Here is a 25,240-nt window from a genome sequence, read left to right as displayed (position 1 = left end):
GAAACACTTTGTTTTATTAGTATTTTTTGTATGAAAAGTGCTACAAAAATAGGTCTTATTGATTGACTAATTATAATATAAATTAAAGAGAAACTTCAGAACTTTTCCTGTGGACATCCAGTCAGTGTTGACGGTAAATGATGTCAAATGATGCAATGAATTCCTAAGTGCGTGCTATATTAACACAACAAACTCAGTTTTGTTGCCTTCTGCTGCAAAATCTGTTGTTCGTCTTGCATCCAGTGATGTCACTGCGATGTCGTTGGTGTTAAGATCTGGGAAGCTAACAGGCTAGATCAGTATTTTTGTTACCTAAAGCTATAATTTGGCTTCTGAATTAATAGCTATTGGCTACGGTGGTGAAAATACAGTAATACGGAGACATAAGCATTGAGGATTTTGCTACTTCCATTGACTACATTTACCATCAACACTGATTGGACATCAACATGAAGTTTACCTTTAAATCAGTCCGTACTAAACCTTGGCCACCATAAATGACTTGCAGAGAGTACTGTGGCGCCTCATGAAATATTACTGCTCACCCCTGATCCATCTGCATGTCTGTGTTAGTTTTGTTGTGTTAAGTAAGTCGAAGAGAGATAAACACCTCCTCCACAGGTTGAAGGGATTTGCATAATCTAATCAGCATTTGGTTATGGAAACAATCCTTTGCCAACTTTGAAAATGATTTGTTCTGCAGTGACAGATTCATTTTATTTCTATCTGCCAGCCAGCCGCTGACTTAAGCTGATAGGAAATTTTAAAAAGATTTTTTTCATTGTAATCTTGTTTTCTTACCGGTGTCACCTTTGTCTTTTTATTAGTCACAATGTGGGCTGTCTGACAACAAGACATCTGCTTTGATTTGTTGATAAATTTCAAACTGTGCAGAAAACCTATACTTAAATTAACTATTGTGTTGTAAATCCAAGTTTATGGGAGGAGTATATTGTAGTTTATAATCTGATTTTCTGCTTCATCTGGTCTGTCAGTGTTAATAGTAATAGCCGATATCAATAATGTCTCTTCACTGATGAGTTCATCAGGTTGTTGTGTGATAAACAGCTTCTCTTCTGGCTGATGCAAGTTTTTGTAGCACTGGGGTGCAAAATATTCTCTCAGTTATGAAAACAAATTTCTACCCCTCTTGCTGTGTGCAGTGTTATTTTTTTTATTCATCAGCTCATTCTCTTAGTAAAGATAAAAATTTGTTTGCTGCCAAGACATTGAAAACCTAATAACTTTGTCCAATAACACCTCATTTCAACAGTCAGGCTCTCTTTACATGGTTGCATACACAATACATGCCAGTGACACTTCAAGATACCGATCTCAATAAATATTATTTAATAACATGTCATTTTGAGAGTGCTGATAGAGAGAATTTGGCTCGTTTTTCATGGGCAGAAATTCACCACTAAAGTCTAAGCTGCGATTCTCAGGTCGAGCACTGAGGACTGCCTGGTGCTGATCTGCTGTGGACTCTATGACCTGCTGAGAGGCATCCTGCTGCTGCTGCCTGATCTCATGCTCGAGGAGGTGATGGACAAGCTCATCCAGCCAGAGGCCCTCATCGTCCTGGTCAACCACTCGTCTCCTCTCATCCAGCAAGGAGTCATGAAGGTACATAGCAAAGTATCTCCCGATTACAAATGTTTTTTGGTGATTATCATTCACAAAGGTCAGATTTACACATTTGTTTTACATTTTAGAGACAGAGCCAGAACTAGCTGTTTAACCTTGTTTCTCATCTTGCAGAACACAGGAGTTGCTGGTCTGCCACTGCTTCAGTCTGTTAATTTGTTTGTGTCAATGTGTGGCTTTGGTGTTTCTGGAGGTTAGTTTGGATTCTCAGAAGTGACACAATAAGACAAACAAACTAAAAGATCGTGGCAGTTGTAAACCAGCAACTCCCATGTTCTACGAGGTAAAATTACTGATTTCCTGTTGAGAAAGTCTGATGGCAAGGTAAAGTTGAAAAAATATTCTAAATATAGAGCACACTTTTTTTTTAGGTTGACCTTTTTTAAGTGGCTAATCTAAATTTTGTTGCAGACCCTATAGTAGTACATTGATTAGTTTCCGTACTGGTTCCTCTCTCTGCCTCTCTAAACTGTAGGCATGCCAACTTTCCCCCCAACTGTCCCTTTAAGACTGTAACTTTTTAAAGTTACCTTATATTATTCTGCCCCTCTCTCCTAGCTGCTGGATGCCTATTTCAGCAGAGCCCTCAAGGAGCAGAAGGAGAAATTCCTGAAGAACCACGGCTTCTCACTGCTGGCCAACCAGCTGTACATCCACCAGGGCAGCCAGGGGCTCCTCGAGTGCTTCCTGGAGATGCTGTTTGGAAGGCCGGTGGGCCTGGAGGAAGAGTGAGTCCAGAGAGAGTACACTGTTGCAAGTCTAGTGCACTAAAGGGTTTTATCTTATAATATTATGCATAGGATTCTCTACTGTGTGAATAAATTCTTGATGCTCACGAATCTGTGCTCATTTTTCCACCATTTTTCTTCTCTTGTCGCTCTCCAGTCTGGACCTGGAAGAAATGGAAAACATTTCACCCTTCAGAAAGCGCTGCATCATCCCAGTGTTGGGTCTTATTGAGAACTCCCTGTATGAGAACTCCCTGGTGCATAACATCCTGTGTATGCTGCTGCAGCTCCTCAACGCCTGCCCCAAGCTGGCAGACATCCTGCTAGACCACGGGCTGCTCTACGTGCTCTTTAACACCCTCTCTACCCTCAATGGCATGGAGAACGGGTACGGCTGCCAGAACAAGAGGATGATTCATTCAAACACCTCCAAGAGTTCATGGGGTTTTGTCTTGAACCTTTGAGCCATGAATTAAATCATTAATCCTCTCACTGTTCATTGATCCGCCATATGCGAGACTTCCTGTGCTTCATATATTTTTTTGTTCTTCCTGTCTTCTCTCTGCAGTATTCCCCTGAATGACTACAAGCTCTTGGTGTGTGACATCCAGCAGCTGCTGGTGGCTGTGACGATCCACTCCTGCAGCTCTTCAGGGTCCCAGTACTTCCGTATCATCGAAGACCTCATTACCTTGCTGGGTTTCATGCAGACCAGCAAGATGCGTCGCACACAGGGTGAGGACTGAATTTCTGAGACTCAATACACATGCAAAATACATCAGTGTTGTCATCAAGTATGCTCTGAAGTTCTGGATGATATCAAGCTGTCAAGCTCCGCTGCAGAGAGAAACTGGGCTGTCACTTCATTATCTACAACTGCAGAGTGGAACTCATTTGTGAGAAAATGTAATTTGAGAAATATCTCACATTTCCATCTTCTCACTAAATGGTTCTCTCATTTTTCCCTAAATTTGCTCTCTGACAAATATCTCTCCTGTCTCCTCCCCATTAGCACTTATTTATTTGCTATTTTTTATCTGATATAATCATTCTGTGATAACAGAAACATTACAGAGGCATCATGGCTCTCTAATCTTGTGTATCCTTAACTTCTCTCACTGTTTTGTTTCCCCAAGTCGGATACAGCAAATCCCACAAACATGTAAAACCACTACATTCAACTTGATAAATCGGCACAACAGAGGCTGTGTTCAAACTGCAGGCAGAAGTGGCCCTAATCTGATTTTTATTTTGATTATATATGACTTCGATCTGTTTTTTTTCATGACAGTGAGAACAGCAGAAGTCACATCAAACAAGATCTTTTCTAGTCTGACTTGGTTTTTGCAGCGCAACCTCAGTGTAAACAGTCAAATCAGAATTCATTTGACTTTTTCCTGAAATGTCTTGCCACCAGAGCCTAATGGAGAGGTGCTGACAGATGTAGTTAAAAGTAGCCCTTGATATTCTGGGGTCATATTCAAACACATTCTGAGAAGACTCTCAGAGAGCTCATAACTTACCCTAAAAACTTCTAGCAAGGAGTCCGAGCTTAGGGGTGATTTAGGAAAGGGAGAGACAGAAACTTTTATCTAAGTGAGGACTGAGCTCTGTTGAATAAATTGTATATTTTAAAAGTAGCAGACAAAAATCTTTGAAAACACAGACCTATTTGCACAGTAGCCTTTTCACGTGCTGGTAGTTTTTATAATTATTTGCTTCTGTTTATTTGCCCCGCTGGTAATTTTAGTACGTGATATATTTGATATTAACAGCCGAAGCCCACTGTGTCCATGAATGTGCTTTGTGAGCCTGCTGTGTGTGGACGTCCAGAAATGAAATAAACTGCGTTACAATATGAGGCTGTGAAAGCGCTGCAGTTGTTTATGTAATCACCCTGCTGATGAGGAGGTTGTGACAGACCCAAGTCATCACGGCTGCACTGTTGCATTTTTTCAAATATATCTTAATGTTGTTGTAACCATCATTCCTGCCAATTATAGCATTATTACTTTAGGTGTGAGATTTATCTCCCTTAATTGGCTTTAATTTCTTTTGGAAAGCACTTTGAAACATTGTTAAGAAAAGTGCTGTATAAATAAAGTTTATTATTATCGCTATGTGAGTGCATCTCTAATAAGATTGACCTCAAACATTATCTCTGCACGATTCTACCTGTAGTGTTTCATTAAATCATTGTTGTTCAGAGTTTGGAGAATATTTATCCGCCTTTTTGTCTTTCTGTTCTACTCCCACCAGTCTTCTCAGAGAACAACATAATTCTAAGAATTTTCTTAGAATTTCGTCACTGGGAGCAGCTCTTTGTACTAGAAAGCTTTATGAATACAGCCCCTGAAATTTGGGATGAAATCGGTCTCTTTGAAGCCCTTCATGTCACCACTCCTGGCTCAGACTCTGCGTCCACACACACCCCCGTACAGACGTAGCAGCCATTGATCCACGAAGAGCAACAATTAAAAATTTGGCTCTCTTTCCTTCTCCTCATTCTCATTATTCTCACGATGTTGCTGGCTTCCACTGCGCATCAACTTATAAACGAAACCATAAACCTGCCCTCCATGTTTACTTTAGTACAACAACATGCTGCGTGTGACATCTTTGTTATTGTTCGTTGGTCAGTTCAGGTTCACACTGGAATCTGATATTGGCCACTTTTTTAAAAAAAACAAAACAATGTGAACAGCCAAAAAAATATATATCTGAGCAACAAATCCAAATTAAGCACTAAGGCTTGCTGTGTGAATGTATCCATATTTAGCACAGTCAGTAGTCGTATTAATGTTACTACAGCTGTCAACACTTTGTCATCAAAGAGCTGCAAGGCAAAGTTTATTTGTATAGCACATTTCAACAAGCAGGCAATTCACAGTCCTTTACATAAAACATAAAAGGCACTGAGAGAAAACTTGAAAGGAACATAAGGCAATATAAAAAGATGTTCCAGTGCAATTAAAAATGTTGAATAGAAAACAGAAATAAGATAGGACAGGAGAGGCAGACTTTCTTGTGAATTATGTTTGTATGAAAAACAAATTTCTGTGCACGATACATCTATGATGTACCTGCTACAGATCGGTTTGTGTGCATCAGGTTAACTTCTAAAATGACAAAATTCATTGTCTTTTATTTATTTTTCCTCAGAGATGGCAGTGGCTTTGCAGTTCCGCGTCCTTCAGTCGGCGATTGAGTTCATAAAGACGACGGCCAATCAGGAGCCTCAGAAGCTGAGCAGCTCAGTTAATGCACCGAGCTCTCCGCATCACGCCATCTATCAGAAGCGCAAGAGCATCGCAGGTGAGTGTTTCAAACTGATGCAACAGTATATAGATGGTCTGCAGTGTGGAGGTGGAATTGACCGCCATGTGTTTTCACGTCTCCACACTCACCTGTCTGTGTATTGACACCCAATCTCATCCCGATCTGAAGGTTCCATTGCCATGAAAGACTCCATTATCCCCCGCATTCCCAGACAGCACTACTGCTCCTATGGCCAGATCCCCCTGTCCCCTCCCTTCAGCTTCCTGTCCCAGGACTTCCCCCTCCCCTCCCCCTCCGGAGCTCCATCCTACATGCTCCACTGTGACGCAGGTAGCTCGGACTGCGGTCCACAGCGGAGAACATCCTCCCTGTCACGGGGCATGTCTCCCACGTTTGCCGTGAACTCACCATTTACCCCATCTCTCACCTCGGGCGTTAATTTGCCCAGTACCCTCGTGTGATACTGGTGCCTTTGTGTGTGCATGTTTGAATGCTTAACTCAATCAGAGTTAAGCATTTTCGCACAGATGGCCGTTTGATCAGTGAATCTTTATCATCTTCTCTGTGTTCAATGATTTATGACATATTTGCATAACCTTACTCTGAACTTGAAAAAAAGCCAGCGTGCTCTATTTACAAATGGCGTCCAGTTTGTGTTCTCACAGCATAACGACATTGTGTTTGTAGGCCGGCGCCGGTTCTCTCTGGCCCAGACTGACTCCCTCCTGATGCGAATGCGCTCTGTAGCCAGCGATGAGCTCCACCAGATGATGCAGAGGAGGATGAGCCAGGAAAACCCCATCCGTGCCAGTGAGACTGAGTTTGTCCAACGCCTGCAGAGGCTCGTCGTTCTTGCTGTCAACAGACTAATTTACCACGGTACAAAAAATGTTCCTCTTCTCTCACTTGTCTGTTCTAATCTTCTCTACTTTCTCCTTCGCCTCAAAGGAGCGTAAACCGAACTTCCTGTCTAATCCTGGTTCTGTATGAACGTGTCTCCCATCGCAGATGTGAGTCAGGACTTATTCGACCTGCTGAATATTCCCGACTCTCCAGACCAGCAGCTTTTCACACCAGATCCAAGTGATCAAACACAGGATGACAGTGGCTCTGCCTCTGTCCCGCACTCCCCCACTCCCTTCACCCTGCCGCCTGCCAGCAAGAAGAGCTTTCAGAAAGACATCCTCAAACTCATGATGGATGGGATCAAAATCAGCCTGGTATGACAACTGTCACTCAGAACCTTTTTCATGCTTTGGAATTCTTTTTTTTAGCTCTAAAGAGCAAAATGCTATAGACGGATTCCCTGTGACGTCACGCTAGCAGCAGTCTTTTCTGGGTAGAAAACTGGCAGTTGGTTTGAATTGTGCATATATGTAAGATCGGCAGATTTGTTTATTTCTGCTCTTATTTCAGCTGTAACTGTGACGTTTAAATATATGTAGTTAAACATGGTGGTTTGACCTATCTGACGTTTCTGCTGTGCTCGTTTTATGTATCGTGCTGCTTTACAACCGGCCACCAGTGACATCTAGTTGCCTTGGTGGACTGAAATATCTTGAAATATCTCTGCAATTAGGCGCAATCTAGGTGGAGTTCATGGACGTTGCTTGGTTTATTTCATGTACCCAGCTTCAACATCTGGGTCTGGCTACAGTTTATGCTGAGCCTATTAAAATCGTGATGATGTGATATGTGTTGAGGTCTGTTTTCTTAAATCTGGAGAACAAGATTTTTAGGCCGTGGCTTCTCTGCAGCATTACTAAAATTGCGATTTGGTTCTGGTTCTGCAATTTAGATACTGTACTTGGCGATATTGTGATTTTGCCAATATTACATTTAAGGTAAGTGACATCAGAAAGCTTCCTTTGGTTTGTGTCCTCTTCTTTGAGAGAGAAATGGCGCAGCAGAGACTGAATGGGAAGAGTGGTGGTAGCTAGAAAGCTGGTGAATCAGAGAAATAAGACGTTATTTATTGTTTGTTTCACAGCGGTTATGTTCAAAGCACAAATAAACACCCCCTAACAACCCACACAGTTGCACAACACTGTGTTAATTGCGGCAACACCTGATTTGATCTGAACAGTTTAACTTTATCTTAGTTTTGATAGCTGTCATTTTCTTTTATCTGTGGCCCAAAAGCTAAATTACGTCTCCAAGCTAACGTTAGTAAAAGCAAAAAACAGGAATTTTCAATGAATGAGATATAAGCACTTCACAAATTACATGATGAAAAAAGAAAACGCACAATATGCTGTAGATTGTATGTACATGATGCAGGGGTTTCTATCTGGAAGTTATTGTGAACGAACATCGTCACCCGTTCTATATTTTTATTTTGTGCTGTGATCTCACAGGGCAGCACGGGTCGCGGCGGAGCCCCACATCAGCAGTGGCGAAGGATCCTGTGGTCGTGTCGGGACACTTTTCGGGTGCAAATCGGCCGCCTGCTCGTGCACACGCTCAGCCCATCACTTCCCCTGTCTGACAGGAAGGAGGCGCTGGAGTTTGTGTTTGATGCCAGACATTTGGATATCCTCAAGGAGAGCCTCAGCCCAGGCCTAGAGGTGAGTGTGCAAAAAAAAATGCATCATTGATGCTTATTTTCCGCTATAACTGTCAGCTTGGCTCTTGTTCAGTGCCACTTATTGGACCCCAAAATGATGTATTTCTGGTCATTTTTACCCACCCAATGCAAAACTCTTTCTTTGTGTTTGTTTCAGAAGAAATTGTGAGTGAGCGTACAGTATAGCAGCTCTGTTTGTCAGTTTCACTCCTGCAGACAGGTTTTCCAGCAGCTGTCAGGCCGTGGCTCTAAAATAACTCTTGATGCATGTTTTCATACTCTTCTTCAGCCTCCTTGCTTTGCTATGGGAGTCTCCTTTCACTCTGCATCCTCTTGAGAGTCAACTAGCTGGATAAGGCTTGTTTCCTGTCCATCACTGTTTCCGACTCACTTCAGACACAAATAAAATTTTAATCTGTGGTCTTCTTTTTCTGCCTTTCACTCACTCAGCACGGACCCAAGCTGTCACTCTACCTGTATGAGATGTTGCACGATCACAAGGACAGCCTCACCAAAGACGAGCAGAACGCCGTGGGTGTATTTATGACCTCGCTCAAGCTTTGCGGCCATCGCTGCATCCCACCCAACGCTCCACACAAACAAGACTTGCTCAAGGCCATAAAAGAGGTAAGTCCTACACAGACACAGAGGGAAACAGTTTCTAAGCCTGTTTAGTAAAACCTAATTTTCCCGTTTGGCAGTATGAAATATCAACTTTTGTGCAGGCAAAAAATGTTAAGTGCAGCCTGTCAGGTTTCTTTTCAACCACAGAATGAAGCTAATGTGTGTTAAGATGATGTTTACTTGTAATTTTATTAATACAGGAAAAATTCAAGTATGAAGCAGAAGAGAAAACAAGCAAAGTGGCCTGGGAGAAGAAAATGGCCAACACTCAGAGGAAGTGAGTAGGGGCTTTTTGTCTGATGTGAAATTGATGTTCACAACAAAAAAAAACACACTGGTAAGAATCGTGTCTTTGTTCCGCTCTTCTATTCACTCCATTCTGTCTTAATTCTCTGCAGTCTTATCCAGAGGCTGGACGGAAAGTCCAAGGACATTTCCAAGATTGCAGCTGATATCACTCAGAATGTGTCTCTGCGGCAAGGCATGGAGAGAAAGAAAGTCATCCAGCACATCAGGGGACTCTACAAGACTGACCTCAGCGCCAGCCGCCACTGGCAGGAGCTGGTGCAGCAACTCACACATGACCGGTGGGCATTGAAATTTATCTCTCACAAGGGCTTACGCAATATTGGAACAGAGTGCAATAATAAAATCGTTACTGTAATGATGATTGTTCGTTTAATGGTGATTATTTTTCTGGTCATTTTCTTAACTGTACAGAAAATGACAATCTAATGTGAAGCAATTAGGTTTGTTTGAGTAAATAGATTTGAATGAGCAGCAGAATACCTTAGAAGAAAGCTCAATTTGTAAAACTGCTAAATTGTGCAAACTTTTTGATCGATTCATTTGTGCAGCTACGTCCAAGGAGGCGGGGTTTTAGACTGCAGCCACGCTAGCAGCTCTGTCAGACTGTGCTAATGCACATTTCCAGCAACAGCTCAACATTTCCATGCTAACATACTTAAATGACAATAATGATTTTTATCAGGTACAGTGGGTTCTGTTTTCCACAAGGCTCAGACTGACTTTCCTCTTAGCCGTAGTGCTAATTATCCATCTGGATAGATTTGGTGTGAGTTGGTGAGTTTTGGCGTCATCAGCTCTAGAGATGTCTGCCCTGTCTTGAATGTAATGGAACTACTTTGCACTCACCTTATGGTGCTCAAGAGCAATGTCTCTCTGCAGAAAACATAACTCGGTTACTAAAGATAATCCACAGACCTTGTTGTGAGTAGATTTATGTGGGAACTATTTTCTTTGTACTGAGCGGAGTGACATCTATTTCCATTATATTCAACAGAAAGCAGACACCTCTACAGCCGATAGTATCTAAACCAGGCTTTAAAACTCACCATGTGAAATTTATATGACGTTGCAGACTATAAACTCCTTCTCAGGATGTCAGACCTCCTAATTTCCTTGAACAATATTAAGGACGTGACCTCAGTGTCCTCAGTGGAAGATATGAAGGCCCTGCGGTGAGGTTACCTCTGTATTAATGTGAGTAGACAAAGTGTTTGACGGGGTTTTATTGGTCTGCTTCAGTGCGGTTTGGTACGACCCGACATCCTACCCAACGTCCTGGCAGCTGGACCCCACAGAGGGACCGAACCGGGAGCGACGGCGACTCCAGAGATGCTACCTCACCATTCCTAACAAATACCTGCTGAAAGACAGACGCAAGCCTGAAGGTGAAGAAACTGCAAGATTCTGTCTAGTACTGGTGTGTTTACCTCTTTTAGTGTTCTTAATCTGACCTCCATGTTTTCTTTAGACACAGTGAAGCCTGCCTTGTCTTTCCTGTTTGAAGATAAGACCCACTCCTCCTTCTCCTCCACTGTCAAAGACAAAGCCACCAGCGAGCCCATCAGGTATAATTTTCCTCTCCGTCTCTCTTCCTGCCTGTGAGCCTTTAGCAAACTTCATGTCCCTCTCAGGCAGCTGGGAGGATCTGAAGAAGGCACATTAATGTCTCGTCAGCCTGTGCCACATTTGAGAGGTGTCTCTGCTTTATTCAGATGGTGTATGAGAGGTGTCTTTTTGTCCTTAGGTTCACCAGACGGTGCATCAGCGTCGCCCCCTCCAGAGAGACAGCAGGGGAGCTACTTCTGGGTAAGACACTGTCCATCTCTCACAGCTGCTCCATGCATAATACAGTCAGCCGGTCACAGGGAACACACAGTAATGTGCTCTCTGTGAGGCACTAGAGAATAAGTGTTTGTTAGTTATTCAGTAGGGGAAGCTTTTGTTTGTCTTGTCTCACTTGCCCTGTGCTGTCTCACAGGAAAGTCTGGGATGTACTTTGTGGAGGACAACGCTGCTGATCATGACAACCAGGTAAAGCCAGAGGACGGTTCAAGGATTATTCGCTACGTTATGTGATTCGGCCCAGCTACTCAACGCCGGATGTGTTTATGTGTTTGGACAGAGCCTTCACGGGGAGACCGAGGCACCGTCTTTCTCCTGGACGTACGAGGAGATCAAGGAGGTGCACAAGCGCTGGTGGCAGCTAAGAGACAACGCGGTGGAGATATTCCTCACCAACGGCAGGACCCTGCTGTTAGCCTTTGACAACACCAAGGTGAGGCAAAAACACGCGTCACATGGAATAAAAGTGAAGGAAGCAATGTTGTGAGTGGAAATAAACGCTGAAACTAATGTTGACATCGCTCATGAATGGCTCGCAGGAGATGTTCTTGTGCGCTTATCATCCATAGTTAGACTACCCAGCAGATCGCAAGATAAAAATTCAGACCATGTTTCTTTTGAATATAAAAAAATGTAGCCACAGAGGATGGACTGTGATGGAAATGAAAAGTCCCTCTGGATGCTCAAAGAAAAATACCCTGCAGCTTGAAAAAAAAAATTGCAGCGAGAGTTAATTGTTCAATTACCTTTTAGGTATTCTGTTCCTGATAACCTGCCGAGTTCTATATTATTCTGTGCCAGGAATCACGATCATCAATCATGATAAAAAGATACAGAAACATCACACTCTTCGGGGACTGAAAGAACGTCAGCCTGGCACCTTCTCAGTTCATTTTCAATTTCCACAGGCTTTTATCAACACGCACGGGCCAAAATGCCTCTACAGCCAATCAGCAATGAAACGTGCAACACACAGTAGCAGTGCTGGATCTGTTTGGGTCTGTCTGATCCCCTGGCTGCAATATTTCTTACATTACAGCTAAACAACCCTCTAAAATATGATTCTGAAAACATTTTAGTTGAGAAATAGACAATGCAGGCTTAAAAGACTGTTACAGTATGGTGGGTCTTTACAAAGTTTTTAATCATCTGAAATTTAGGCCATAAAATGTTTCTTAAATGTGATTTTCACAGGCCTTAAAATTTGATTGATGATTTTAAAGCTATTGTTATAAATTTGGATTGAACTGTGGCTGTTGAATGTGTTAAAGAGATCAGGGAAGAGAGTGACGTGGAGCGACACAAACAAACCGGGGACACGGTTTTGGTCGGCTAACCTTTAGGCCAGTGTGGCGCTTCAACTGTTTATCGAGCTTAATAATAGTTGAATATTTAATAGCAGCATTCAATATATTTCCAATTTTACCTTCATCATCTCTCAAAATGTTAAGTATTCTCCCAGGATCTCAGACTTGATTAGATCAAAAGGCTGTAACTTTTAGATGACTGAACTAAACCTCAAGACTAATTGAGTTATTTTATGTGGATCGGCGGTTCCCTGAAGGCACCATGCTCATTTTTTTAGTGGTTTCCAGAAACTGAGAGACACAACACTTTTTATTCATCAAACTGTGTCATTCAGATTACATTTGTGAGCTTGTAGTTTTTCCATGTTCCACTTCAGTCTCGACGCTACAGATTGTTCTCTGTGTTCTTGCCTCAGTTCCGTGACGACGTCTACCACAACATCCTGACCTCTGATCTGCCTAACCTGCTTGAGCACGGAAATATCACGGCGCTCACTCAGCTGTGGGGCTCGGGACAGATCTCTAACTTCGAGTACCTCACACATCTCAACAAGCACGCCGGCCGCTCCTTCAACGACCTCATGCAGTACCCGGTGTTCCCCTTCATTCTGCGAGATTACACCAGCGAGACGCTCGACCTGCAGGACCCGAACATCTACAGGTCAGTGCTGGGTGGCAGCTCTGTTAATGTGATCAGAAAGGCATGTGAAGCTGTGTTATATCATGTCTTACATGTGAAAAAGACATTTAATCAGAAAATTACATGATATGATGTTATGAAGGTTAATCTTAGGCCTTATATAGGGGATTTGTGAAGGTACCTCTGCTGTCATTGATGCATCAGATCCTTAGTTTTCAAAATAAGTATAAGTGCTCCTCCTCTTGAGTCATTCCATACTACCATTTTAAAGGAGAAATCTGTAATATATTTACTGTAATATATCTTAAAATGTCCATGATATGTGAACAGAGATCAGGGAAACACGGCAAGTTACAGTACTCGCTTCTCTGGCCAGAATAACTGTTTTTGTTTGCCCGTGTCACGTTAATCAGAGTTCAGATTAGTGCTGAACAATTCAAGAATGGGACAAGTAAAATCTGGCAGGTAAAACAAAAATAAAATGAAGCAAACAATAAAAGACATGTTGGCAATACATTGGTGTGCTCGAGTTAATAAAAGGCTTTAAAAAAAAAAAAAAAAAAAAAAGCTAACTTTTAAGAAGTGATTTAAAAGAAGTTACTGATTCAGAAAGATCCAGATCCTCGGGCAGTGAGTTCCATAACTGAGCAGCCTTGACTGGAAAACCCCGGACGCCTTCGATCTGGAGCCGTGAAGCAGAATCTTAAAATCAATTCTAAAACCTAACTGGTAGCCAGTGAAGAGACGCCTGCAAGCAACCTGTCTGAACTACTCTGAGTCTGGGGAGGAGAGGGTGAGGGCGAAACCCCTCGCTTCAACCATAGATTGTATATTAAATAGGAATTCTATCTATTAAACATACAGTCTATGGCTCCAACTTGCTGTTTGGACTGTGGTACTCATTTTTGGATCCACAGTTGCTGCATGTTGCTCCTTTAAATCAAGACAGATGCAGTTCATTGATATTTTGTAGTGTTATTTATTTTTTATTTATTTACTCTCTCTGAAGACACAGGAGTCATTTATAACAGGAGGATTGTTTCCATTTGTCACTGTTGAACATCCTGGTTCATCATCGCTTTGTTTGCATTCTGTTGTCTTGCAGGAATTTAAGCAAACCCATCGCAGTGCAGTCAAAAGAGAAAGAAGATCGTTACGTGGATAATTACAGGGTAAGACCTGTCGTGCATGTGTTTACTGAGTGCGCTAGGTGTTCCGGTAAGAAAACACATCAACGTGTGCGTGTGCTTGTTGTGCAGTACCTCGAGGAAGAGTACAAGAAGGGCATTCGTGAGGACGACCCCATGCCTCCTGTCCAGCCGTACCACTACGGCTCACACTACTCCAACAGCGGCACCGTGCTGCACTTCCTGGTCCGAATGCCTCCTTTCACCAAGATGTTCCTGGCGTACCAGGGTGAGTCGCACATGAACTCTGAGATCAGTTTGGAGAAACAGAGAGGAGAAACAAGAGCAACAAAATATATTTTAGCTACATAAACCACTGCCTCAATCTGTTAGTTTGTGTTATTGTGTGACTTGGAGAGGGTGATATTCAGTTTCTGTAACGGCAGTTTCCCTTTGGAAAAGGCTGTCTGATGGCAAGGTAAAGCTATGAAAATATTCAAAATACATCATACATTTAAACTGATACTGTTTCTTTTTTCAGCTGGACCTTTTTTTAAAGGGACAGTTCACCCCAAAATCAAACATACATGGAGCCTCGTGGCAAATACATTTTAAAACCTCAACAGCAATGTCTCTTCCCAAAAATCATGACCCTTTAAGCCAAGAAAAATAAGAAAAAAAACTCCAGCTGCCTTATTTTTCTGCAGTATAAAAAGTTACAACATGTACTGTAAATGTTAACTGACAGTCCAGGGCACTTTAACAATAGAAAATTATCACGCATCTCCAAAAAGCTTTTAGCAGCACCGACTGCCACCTGCCTGCATTTCATTGACTGCTCCATCTTTGTTGATGTGGAGGCTGTTTAACATCCTGATCTCAGATCTAACTGCCGTGTTGCATCACATGTATTAGCCATGAAAGGTTACTTCATCTCTCTACTTTTCTCTGATCAACTCCTCGCCCTTCCCCTCCTCGTTTCTATTTCTTCCTTTCTTGTTAATTCTTTTTTCATTCAGTCCGTCTCTCTCTCTCTCTCTCCTCTGATCCCCCCGAGGCATCTTTTTATGTGATGGTAAATGTATTCAGCAAGCGTGGCGTCTAAGGTCATGAAAGGGGATCTTTTCAATCAGTGAGTCGAATCTGTAATTAGATTGTCTTTGGCCTTCATCAGACCAGAGCTTTGATATCCCGGACCGGACGTTTCACTCGATGAACACAACATGGCGCCTGTCCTCCTATGAGTCTATGACTGATGTGAAAGAGCTCATCCCAGAGTTTTTCTACCTCCCAGAGTTCCTTGTCAACAGAGAGGGTAATTTTTATTTTCCACTCCATTTTATGCTTTCAAACTTTAATGCTTATCATTATTTTTCACAGCTTTTCATAAATTTAAATACTCTTTTTTTTTTGCCTCAAAAGGTTTTGATTTTGGTGTTCGTCAAAATGGTGAGAGGGTGAATCATGTGAATTTGCCGCCCTGGGCCCGAAACGACCCCCGTCTGTTCATCCTGATCCACCGACAAGCGCTGGAGTCGGACCAGGTCTCCCAGACGCTGTGCCAGTGGATCGACCTGGTGTTTGGGCTCAAGCAGAAAGGCAAAGCTGCAGTCCAGGCCATCAACGTCTTCCACCCAGCTGTAAGCAGCTGCCTGTTTCATCACTTTTGCTAGAAATGAAAATATTAGTTTGTTAGGTAGGTAGCTCTGTATTTATTCCCACTGGGAAATTTCAGTCTCACAGCAGCAGAGATATATAAGATATAGGGACTCTTCATTGCTGAAACGCCTCTGAAATGCTAGTCATGTGGAGGATGGATTAAAAGCACTGAGTGCTGTTGTACAATTTAGTGGCCGTTGGGAAAAGTCCTCCTTCGAACACTTTGGAGGAGTGGTTGTAGTAGTTGGAGTTGCCGTTCACCTAATTTTTCATATAATTTTTCACAGACTTATTTTGGCATGGACGTTTCGGCAGTTGAAGATCCAGTGCAGCGACGGGCCCTGGAGACAATGATCAAGACATACGGACAGACGCCGCGGCAGCTCTTCAACGGCACCCACATCAGCAGGGCCGGCCCCAAACTCATGATGGAGGGGGAGCTGCCGGCCGCCATGGGTCTCCTGGTTCAGCTTGCCTTCAGAGAAACCCGAGAACAGGCCAAAGAAATCGTGTGCCCGGTAATCTCCTCTGTGGTGGCGGTGACTGTGGTGGCCTGCTGTGTGCTGAGGAAGACATGACTTAACACCTCGTCCATGAAATGATCTGCCGCTCACCTGGCAATTTCCTCTTCCTCCCCCACAGAGCCCACTGCCGTGGATCAAAGGTCTGAAGTGGGGCGAGTACGTGGGCTCGCCCTCCTCTCCGGACCCGGTGGTGTGTTTCAGCCAGCCGCACGGGGAAAGGTTCGGATCCCTGCTGGCTCTGCCGACGCGAGCCATCTGCGGGCTGTCCCGCAAATTCTGCCTCATGATGATTTACAGCAAGGAGCAGGGTAGGACGCCCACCAGTCAGCTAGCAGTCAGCCTGGATGTACAGGATGTGTTTTACAGTGTCCTGCTGACTCCATTAACTTTATGCTCTCTGCTCCGTAGGTGTCCGCAGCATGCACAGCACAGACATCCAGTGGTCGGCCATTTTGAGCTGGGGCTACGCGGACAACATATTGAGGCTGAAGAGCAAGCAGAGCGAACCACCTATCAACTTCATTCAGTGTTCGCAGCTTCACCAGGTAAACACGAGCTCAACTCTCAGAAAAAAAAAACACTTGATAGTGAAAGAAATTACTGGTCTCCCTTCAGCATCACTCAAAGCTACACTGAGAGGGATGTCCACCTGATGAGGAACAGCTCAAGAACACTTTCTCATGTCCGTTACAGCAACCTGAAGAATCTAACGATACCCTTTGTTGAAGAACTAAGCTGTTAATGATACATTCAACAAAAATATAAACGTATTTTAGCCACTTAAAAAGGGTCCATCTAAAAAAATCAATATCAGCTGAAATATAAGTTATATTTAGAATATTTTTTACACTTTACTTTGTCGTCAGACAGCCTTTAGAAGCCAATATCGCTCTCTCCAAACCAACCAACCAACCTGATTTAGTCAATAGAGTCTGGTTGGTTTGGAGAGAGCAATATTTGGCTTATATAACAACAGTGTACCATCTGTAAAGGCTGTGATGTAAAGGTATTGTTGAGCTTCCCTGCTGGTACGTCTCTCTGTTTTTTCCAACCTGGGGACATGTCAACCAGCATCTATAGGCGATACACTGACTATTGATAAGAACCTCATTTACATGATAGTTCAGGCAAATGGATCGTATGAGAGTTTACTGTTTTTTTCCCAAAATCCAATCCGCTGATTTTGGCCAGCGTCGAACCAATACTAGTATTGAGTATCGGCGCATCCAACCGTTTGTCTCGCTCTCCTCCAGGTGACCAGCTGCGCCTGGGTGCCCGATGGCTGCCAGCTATTTACGGGCAGCAAGTGTGGAGTCATCACCGCCTACAGCAACCGCTTCACCAGCACCACGGTGGGTTTCCATGGCGACGTCCCCCTCTAACCTTCCGCCTCCACATCAACACCCAATCCACCCACCCAGCTCCCATTACCCCCCTCCCCCTCCTCCTCCTCCTCCTCCTCCTCCTCCTCCTCCTCCTCCCTTCCCTACCCCTCTTTTGGACGTCCTCAGCGTGCTCAAACGCTCAGCTTCATTAGTCACATCACAGTTGCCCTTGAAACACATTTCCAGTGAGCCTACAAGTGGGATTAGAGGTCTGGGAGTTCAGTCATCAGAGAGGCTTTCAGACTTTCATCGGTCCCCACCAACAGGCGTCCACATTTCCTGTTTTCTCTGTCTCTGAAGGGTGGTTCAGTAGCAATTGATTTGCTGCAGAAATCCTGCTGGAGGTTGATTAATGGATTTTCTTTTCTTAGGAAATAGCAATGAGTCACATGCAACTGTTCAGACCTGCGTGTCCTCTGTGTGTGTGTGTGGTCTCTAATGTGTGTGTGTGTGTCCGTCCACAGCCGTCAGAGATGGAGGTGGAATCTCAGGTCCACCTGTATGGACACACGGGGGAGGTCACCAGCCTGTTTGTCTGCAAACCCTACAGCATCCTCATCAGTGTCAGCAAAGACGGCACCTGCATCCTCTGGGACCTCAACAGGTCGGTGAAAAATGGAAAGAACGTGCTTTAGTTAAATACAGAGCTGCAACGATTGATCGACTACTCAGTAATTAATTAATTATTACATTAATCCACAACTATTTTGATTCCAGCTTCTTAAATTTGAATACTTTCTGGTTCCTGTGGTTATTTATGACAGTAAACTGAATATGTTTTGGTTATGGGCAAAACAAGACATTTTAGAACGTCCTCCTGGGCTTTGGAAAACACTGATCAACATTTTCTGACAATTTATAGACCAAGCAACTAACAACTAATTGAGTAATTGAGAAAATAATCTACATTGACAACAGTCATTAGTTGCAGCCCATGTCATATATTCTGTGTGTACTTTTGAATGTGAGGAGATGATCTGAAGTGAAGTGCAACATGCAGCGTGCGTGTCGTCTCTCCGTGTCTCCTCAGGCTCTGTTATGTACAAAGCCTCACAGGCCACAAGAGCCCGGTGACCGCCGTGTCCGCCAGCGAGACCACAGGGGACATCGCAACAGTCTGTGACTCAGGTGAAGACCGCTTTGCTTCGTGTCCTCTCAGACTTTATCACTGTCATAGACAAAATTAACTACCACACACTGAAATGACTTCGCCGTGACTTTATTAGGAGTTAGCAGTGCATTTCACTTATGCTAATAAGATGTCCTGTTCCGTAACAATAATTGACTTTATTTGTATAGAAATGCAACACAAAGTGCTTTAGGACAGAAATTACATGCAGCAAGGGCTTCAAATGAAAAAGACATAGAATAAACAGTGAAATGAGCCGTGATTAATGTAAAATGAGATGAAAAATAAAACTCATTTAATAATATGAGTAAAATTAAAATGAAGTAAATTGTATACAAGATTCTTGTAACTGTATAATATTATCCATGCCTTTATTTTTGAAAATATAATTTCTTCTTATACTTTTGTCATGTTTTTCAGAAAATGTTCATCTTTGAAAAAACATTAAAACACGTTGAAACAGTGAAGAATCTTCTAATTAGTCATGTGGCCCAAATGTTATTTATCACCCCTGTGAGGGCTCATGTAATTTACTGAGGAAGCTACAGGGGAAACGGGTCGTTCGCTCCTAATGAAGTCCCAGTAAAGTCATTTCAGCGCGTGGCGGTTAATTTTGATCTTCACCTAAGGTGTTCCTGCAGTCGACCAGCACCTGATCACAAAAACCGGCTGTGCGGGAGGAAGTTCTGTTTGATGTTTTTCTGGTGCTCGATGTGAGCTATGACACACGGTTCTTTGTATCCCAGTGGGCGGAGGCAGCGACCTGCGCCTGTGGACGGTGAACGGTGACCTAATCGGCCACGTGCACTGCAGAGAGATCATCTGCTCCGTGGCCTTCTCCAATCAGCCGGAAGGCGTGTCTGTCAACGTGATCGCCGGTGGGCTGGAGAACGGCGTTGTCAGGTGAGCGGAGACTAATTTTTTTTATGTGATGAACACGCAGGGATGAAACGATAATCAGTTTTATGATTTTCCTTGTTTGCTTATATGGGTCATATAGAGGCATCAACATTAAATTTCACTCCTGTAGTAGCTTTAATATGATTATCAAGCTAAAGCTTAGCTAACAAATAACAGCTAAGTCCTTTCAATCATTGAGGCTGGAAACTCACTGTTATTTTATGACCTGTTTTTGACTTGAACTTGAAGCTTGAGACGTACTTGTGACTTGTTAAGCAGCGACTCGGTCCAGCCTCCGATTCACACCGATGTTTGTTTTATGTCTGACATCCGTTCAGGTTGTGGAGCACCTGGGATCTAAAACCAGTGAGAGAGATCACGTTTTCAAAGTCAAGCAAACCCATCATCAGGTATCTTATCAGCACTACGTTCATGCTGGTCTTTACTTACATGTGATGCCTTTGAACGCCGATGATAATCTCCTCCTCTCTCGTGTGCCTCAGCCTGACTTACTCGTGCGACGGCCACCACCTCTACACCGCCAACAGCGAGGGCACGGTGATGGCGTGGTGTCGGCGGGACCAGCAGCGCATGAAGCTGCCCATGTTCTACTCCTTCCTGAGCAGCTACGCCGCAGGCTGACCATGCGTCTGGTGTTTACTACTGTCCAGTTCTCAGCAAGAGGAGCCCCCACCCACCCCCAACCCCTTCTTCTCCCCCGCACTGACGGGGAGGAGGACGTGTCAGCATGGCCTGAACCTTCCCTGACTTTTAACTAAAGCCATCCCCAGCTGAGCAAGCCACTCCCAGCATCAAGACATAATGAAAATAGTATTATATGTACATAAATATATATTTATAAACATACTGAAGTGGAATGTCTGGGGGAATATTTGGCCGAGGCTGCAACAGACACTTTATACGAGATGCATTTCTGAGCGTGTGTTTGGTTTGTTGAGTCTTTTCATATTTCGTTCCTGAGTCTGGAGTTTTTCATTGTGCAAAGATCTCCGCCTGATGTTGATTACCTGGTAAGCTGCTATCGTCTGGCCAAAGCCAGACCCGAAGTGTGAAGACCCCCGTCTCTCACCTTGCCGCCGCGCTCGGAGTCCCACCCGCAGCGCGCTGTCTGACAGATTGCTGCAGGAGCTCGGCGAGCGCGTCCTGCTGACGCTGCAGCTCACTCGGAGGGAGGGAGACCCTCTTGGCGTCTGTCACCGGGAGACGTCCCGCTCTGTGGGAGTGAGACGCCGCTCTGCTGGGCTGTCTGCTCCGCTCAAGTCTGAACACTAGTGTCACGGCCCGGCATCACTTCGTATCTGAGCGTGGTGGAGGGACGGGGGGGACGCTGGGATGAACTGTTCCTTGTGTTGCCTGTTCTTCTGTCCTCCTTTTGCATGCTAGAATGATTCTGACCTTGACTGTGTGTATGTGGATGTGACATTTACGGTCATGATACTTTATTAAGGCCTGCCTTGGTTGAACCTGTCCTTTCGCATTGACAGATGTTGTTATTCATGTATTTATTAGAAACACCGTGGAGGCTCTTCTTTCTGGTTGCACTTTATTTTACAGTTAACTAACACGCTATAACAAACTGTATTAAATTAGAAACTAGAAATAATTTGTTCTTCATTAGACGTTTTAAGACCCTTTATTAGACTTTCGTAAGGGGTAATTAGAGGCACATTACAAGAGAAGTGTACTGTAAACTAAAGTGTATTGTTTCCCACACGAGTTGATCAGAGAGGTACCTTTCATACAAAACATGCAGCTCAAAGACTTTTACATTTTAAAAGCAATCCAAAAATCAGTCAATAAAATTTAAATAAAACACATTTAAAGGCATCAAAAAATGAAGATGTTGTTTCTAGTTTTTATCTAATTTGATACACACTATGTCTTGTTAGTGTTCTGTAAAATAAAGTGTGACCATTTTTCCCTCTCTTGTTTTTTTTTTTTCTTCTCTGCCACTCAAATGCACTAAAAGCTCTTCAGTACTTCACATAGTTTGCTGATTTTTTTTTCCTGAGAAAGCAATTAACACTCAATTCAATTTAACAGCATTAAATGCTGGAGAAGAAGCAGAGAAAAATCCTCTGAATGCGTCCTCGCTGATCCGCGAGTCATGCTTTAGTACCTGTGCAGCATTACAGAACGGGTGTAGCAGGTGGGAGGGTGTGGTGGAGCAGCAGACTGAGGTCAAAGTTTACTGGAAATGTCTTGGAACCAGTGATGTTGTTTCATATGAACCTTTATGATTGAAATCTCATCTGTAGGCACAGAGGGTGAAGTGTTGCATGTTGGACAATTAGCATAATTAGCTCATTTATCAGGTAAAATAAAGAAGTTTATGTTAATGTTAATGAACTGCATGAATAATCATAAACGGCATATAGGAGACCTTTATTCCAGATGTTTTTTTACTAGTGCGTCGTTAAATGATGTCACTGCGCAGCTGTAATAAAGAAATAACTTGCCAGTCATTTTGGCTAACCAACTACAACTAAAGATTTTACCTAGATGGCGATTAAGTTAACTAGTGTACAGTTTATACGTTTAACCTGAGCTGTAGTTTTTTCTTTTTGTGTTCGTCAGCCACAAATTTTTGCCTCACAATTGTCACTTTTACTGAAAAAGAAAATTCTTAAAATCGTGATGATGTGACGTTCATTGAGGTCTGTTTTTTCACATCTGGAGAACAAGATTTGTAGGCCATGTCGTGACGTTTTGATAAAATTGCGATTAATTGTGCAGCGGCATCGTCGGGGAGTCGAGTGGAAAGTAGCCCAGCAGGTGCCGTGGGTGGGAGACGGACAGGGGAGGCAACATTGCTCATAAAATCTTTTTTACATTCGTCACAAACATGCATTTTTATTTAGAAGTTTAAACCACCTTTCTAAGTGAACTAGAAGCAAAATCATAGCCATTTCAAATTTTCCATAATTAATTAGCTCATTATGTAATTACTTAAATTGTCCATCATGCAGCTCTTAGCAACCAAGCTCAGTCTTAACTGCTGAGCATCATAAGTGTTCACAGGAAACAACATTGCTGGGTTCTAGTAGCAGCTAGAATAAGGTTTACAGCTAATTTCTTAATCTTAAACACTACACTGATCAGTCTGGGAAACAGTCACACCAGCGGTTTCTTTCTTTAACCTGCCGGTGGATCCGTGCAGCTGTTCTTTACATTCCCTCTTGACTTACAGCACTTTGTCTGTTCTTATGTGTGAAAACGGTAAAAAGCACTTTTTGTTTTTTTAATCATCTACTGTGTAATTCAAAGAGAGCCAATGATCTGTGGTCTTAACATGAACTGAGCTTTGCTTCTTTAATTCCGCTAATAAATCTGCTCCAGAAAGCAATATCAGACATGCAATAGGTCATTATGGGAAGAAACCAGGAGATTGTTTTAACACAGCTGTGAAAAAAATACTCTTGTTTTGCCTTCATGGTGACTGCAGCGAGCCTTCTGTGATGAATAGAAAATACGTCTTACGTTTCACACTTGGTGTTTGACTTGTGTACGAGAAAGGGAATATTTCTTCTTTATATCATAACATCATTCCTTTTGTGTTGTTGTTATCTGGGTTTTTTTGTTTTTTGTTTTTCCTTCTCTGCCCGTCTGGACCCTCATCGTGCCCAGCATCATGATGTTCCTGTGTTTGTTTACTGTGTTTCACGCCTGCATAATCCTCCTCCTTGAAATGTATAAAAGTGTTTGTCTTCGAGAACCACAACCTTTCTTTCCTGTTGAACATCCACATGTGAGGTTGAATGAATGTTTTGTTTTCCCCCTTTCATGTTTTTGAGAAAATGGTGAAAAGCAGGGAGGAAAATTGTTTGTTTTTTTGTGCTTTCTGACACAGAAGGATATATTGTTTTTTTTTTCCATTTATAACTTAAGCTATGCATAATTTAAGATCATTGTATTAGTTGCTTAAATTGTGTCATTTGACTGACCCCTCTGGGCTGCAGTTTGGCATCATGGACTGAGGTTCTGGATGGTCATGTTCTACGTTTCTTTTTCTTTGTATATATGTGAGTGTGTGTATGTATGGACAAACCAAGTGATGAGTATATTATAAATATATAAATATATATAAATATTTGAAGAAATATTACTACATCTTGTTGCTTGTGTCCAGTTTCTTACTTTGCGGTGCGTTCAGGGACCAGTATATTAGCCTATCACAGCTATATTGGTCTACATCCATACTGGCATACATACAGTCCAATATATATATTTTTTTTTTTTTCGTTTTGTTAAGCAGATTGTTTCGATTAGCTTTGTAGGCAGAATTTTATGTATATTTGATCTGTTTTCTTAATTCAAGTTAAATTCATACATATGTTTTACTCTATTTGTGTTTTTTTTACTAGTTATTAATAATTATTTAAAAATCTAGTGAAAGTTCACTACAGGCCTGTTCAATAACTTTTAAAAAAAAAGGTTTGATTTGAAAAAAAAAAAAGTGAACTACAAAGTAGCCAGTCATTTTCATTTCCTGTCTTTATTTTTATTTGTTTTTTCTCCACTTTATTAGTTTTCACATTTGAAAACTAAACGTGCACAAAAAAGCAGGAAAAATCAAAGCACCTTTGCAGTCCTAGATTGGAAAAAGCCTGTTTTAATAAACACTTTGTGGCATTTAACATCTTTTTTCATTCAGTCTGACTCATGTTAAAATTCAAATTCAAGTTAGAACTTTTTAAAACAACCAGTTTCTGCGCTTAAACACCAAACCAGTGAATGGGCTAATTAACCTGCTAATATGTGATCTAATAATGCAAACACCCATTAACTTAAAATTTTAGCAGGTTATATAAATAAAATCACACTGATAAACATTTTTCACATTTATAAATGAGCAAATGGCCGGATTGAGGTCATCAAAGAGCTGCAAGACTAAAAAGACGTAAGGACTCACAAGATGTAACAAGTAAAAAATAAGATGAAAACTGCCATAATGAAAGGAAAAATAAGTAATGACAACAAAAAAGATGTAACAAGATATAAAAGACATAAAACATATAACAAAAGGTAACAAGACAGACGTAACAAGACAACATAGGAAGTAACACAAGAGTAAAAGATGTAACAAGATGAAATAGGCGTAACAAGAAGACATATAAATATATATATATATATATATATATATATATATATATATATATATATATATATATATGAAAAACAACATAAAAGTGGGACCAACACTAAAAGACAAAAAAGACATACCAAGACGTAAAAAGACCAAAAAAGATGTAATAAAACAAAAAGGACATAACAAGACCAAAAACAATGTAAACAGGTGATGAGACATAAAGGACATAAAACATGCAAAAAAGAGGCGACTTTCTACTTTTACACTTAAAGTACATTTCACAGCCTGAACTTTTTCACTTTTACTTGAGTAAAGAAGTTGAATCAGTGCTTCTACTTTCACCAGAGTCTTTATTTACACAAGTGTCTGTTCTACTCGAGTAAAGACTGTGTACTTTTGCCACCTCTGAAGAAGAAACTACTGTAGTAGATGAGAAGAATGTTGAAAAAAAAATGATTATGATG

The 25,240-nt window shown here is 42.1% G+C and overlaps 1 protein-coding gene across 1 annotated transcript in view; it reads left to right on the top strand.

Moving 5' to 3' along the window:
• The window catches only part of lyst (lysosomal trafficking regulator), an 83,946-nt gene extending 62,071 nt beyond the window's left edge, over positions 1-21,875 (top strand). The window contains exons 24-54 of the mRNA XM_084735229.1: positions 1,446-1,626; positions 2,206-2,375; positions 2,533-2,763; positions 2,944-3,110; positions 5,538-5,690; positions 5,823-5,984; positions 6,342-6,533; positions 6,663-6,874; positions 8,012-8,221; positions 8,671-8,847; positions 9,045-9,121; positions 9,243-9,431; positions 10,393-10,538; positions 10,622-10,718; positions 10,898-10,959; positions 11,132-11,184; positions 11,276-11,428; positions 12,719-12,963; positions 14,048-14,114; positions 14,202-14,358; positions 15,244-15,384; positions 15,492-15,709; positions 16,016-16,246; positions 16,371-16,560; positions 16,661-16,797; positions 17,506-17,604; positions 18,102-18,241; positions 18,668-18,765; positions 19,513-19,669; positions 20,005-20,076; positions 20,170-21,875. Coding sequence (XP_084591355.1) covers positions 1,446-1,626; positions 2,206-2,375; positions 2,533-2,763; positions 2,944-3,110; positions 5,538-5,690; positions 5,823-5,984; positions 6,342-6,533; positions 6,663-6,874; positions 8,012-8,221; positions 8,671-8,847; positions 9,045-9,121; positions 9,243-9,431; positions 10,393-10,538; positions 10,622-10,718; positions 10,898-10,959; positions 11,132-11,184; positions 11,276-11,428; positions 12,719-12,963; positions 14,048-14,114; positions 14,202-14,358; positions 15,244-15,384; positions 15,492-15,709; positions 16,016-16,246; positions 16,371-16,560; positions 16,661-16,797; positions 17,506-17,604; positions 18,102-18,241; positions 18,668-18,765; positions 19,513-19,669; positions 20,005-20,076; positions 20,170-20,308 — 4,723 coding nt within the window. The 3' untranslated portion in view covers positions 20,309-21,875. The remainder of the gene's footprint in view (positions 1-1,445; positions 1,627-2,205; positions 2,376-2,532; positions 2,764-2,943; positions 3,111-5,537; positions 5,691-5,822; positions 5,985-6,341; positions 6,534-6,662; positions 6,875-8,011; positions 8,222-8,670; positions 8,848-9,044; positions 9,122-9,242; positions 9,432-10,392; positions 10,539-10,621; positions 10,719-10,897; positions 10,960-11,131; positions 11,185-11,275; positions 11,429-12,718; positions 12,964-14,047; positions 14,115-14,201; positions 14,359-15,243; positions 15,385-15,491; positions 15,710-16,015; positions 16,247-16,370; positions 16,561-16,660; positions 16,798-17,505; positions 17,605-18,101; positions 18,242-18,667; positions 18,766-19,512; positions 19,670-20,004; positions 20,077-20,169) is intronic.
• The last annotated feature ends 3,365 nt before the right edge of the window (positions 21,876-25,240 follow it).

This window comes from Lutjanus erythropterus, chromosome 14, assembly GCF_056507025.1.
Source record: "Lutjanus erythropterus isolate fLutEry1 chromosome 14, fLutEry1.hap2, whole genome shotgun sequence".
Classification (NCBI taxonomy): domain Eukaryota; kingdom Metazoa; phylum Chordata; class Actinopteri; order Lutjaniformes; family Lutjanidae; genus Lutjanus; species Lutjanus erythropterus.
The sequence above is the reverse complement of the archived record's forward strand: the minus strand, read 5'-3'. Positions and strand labels throughout refer to the sequence as shown.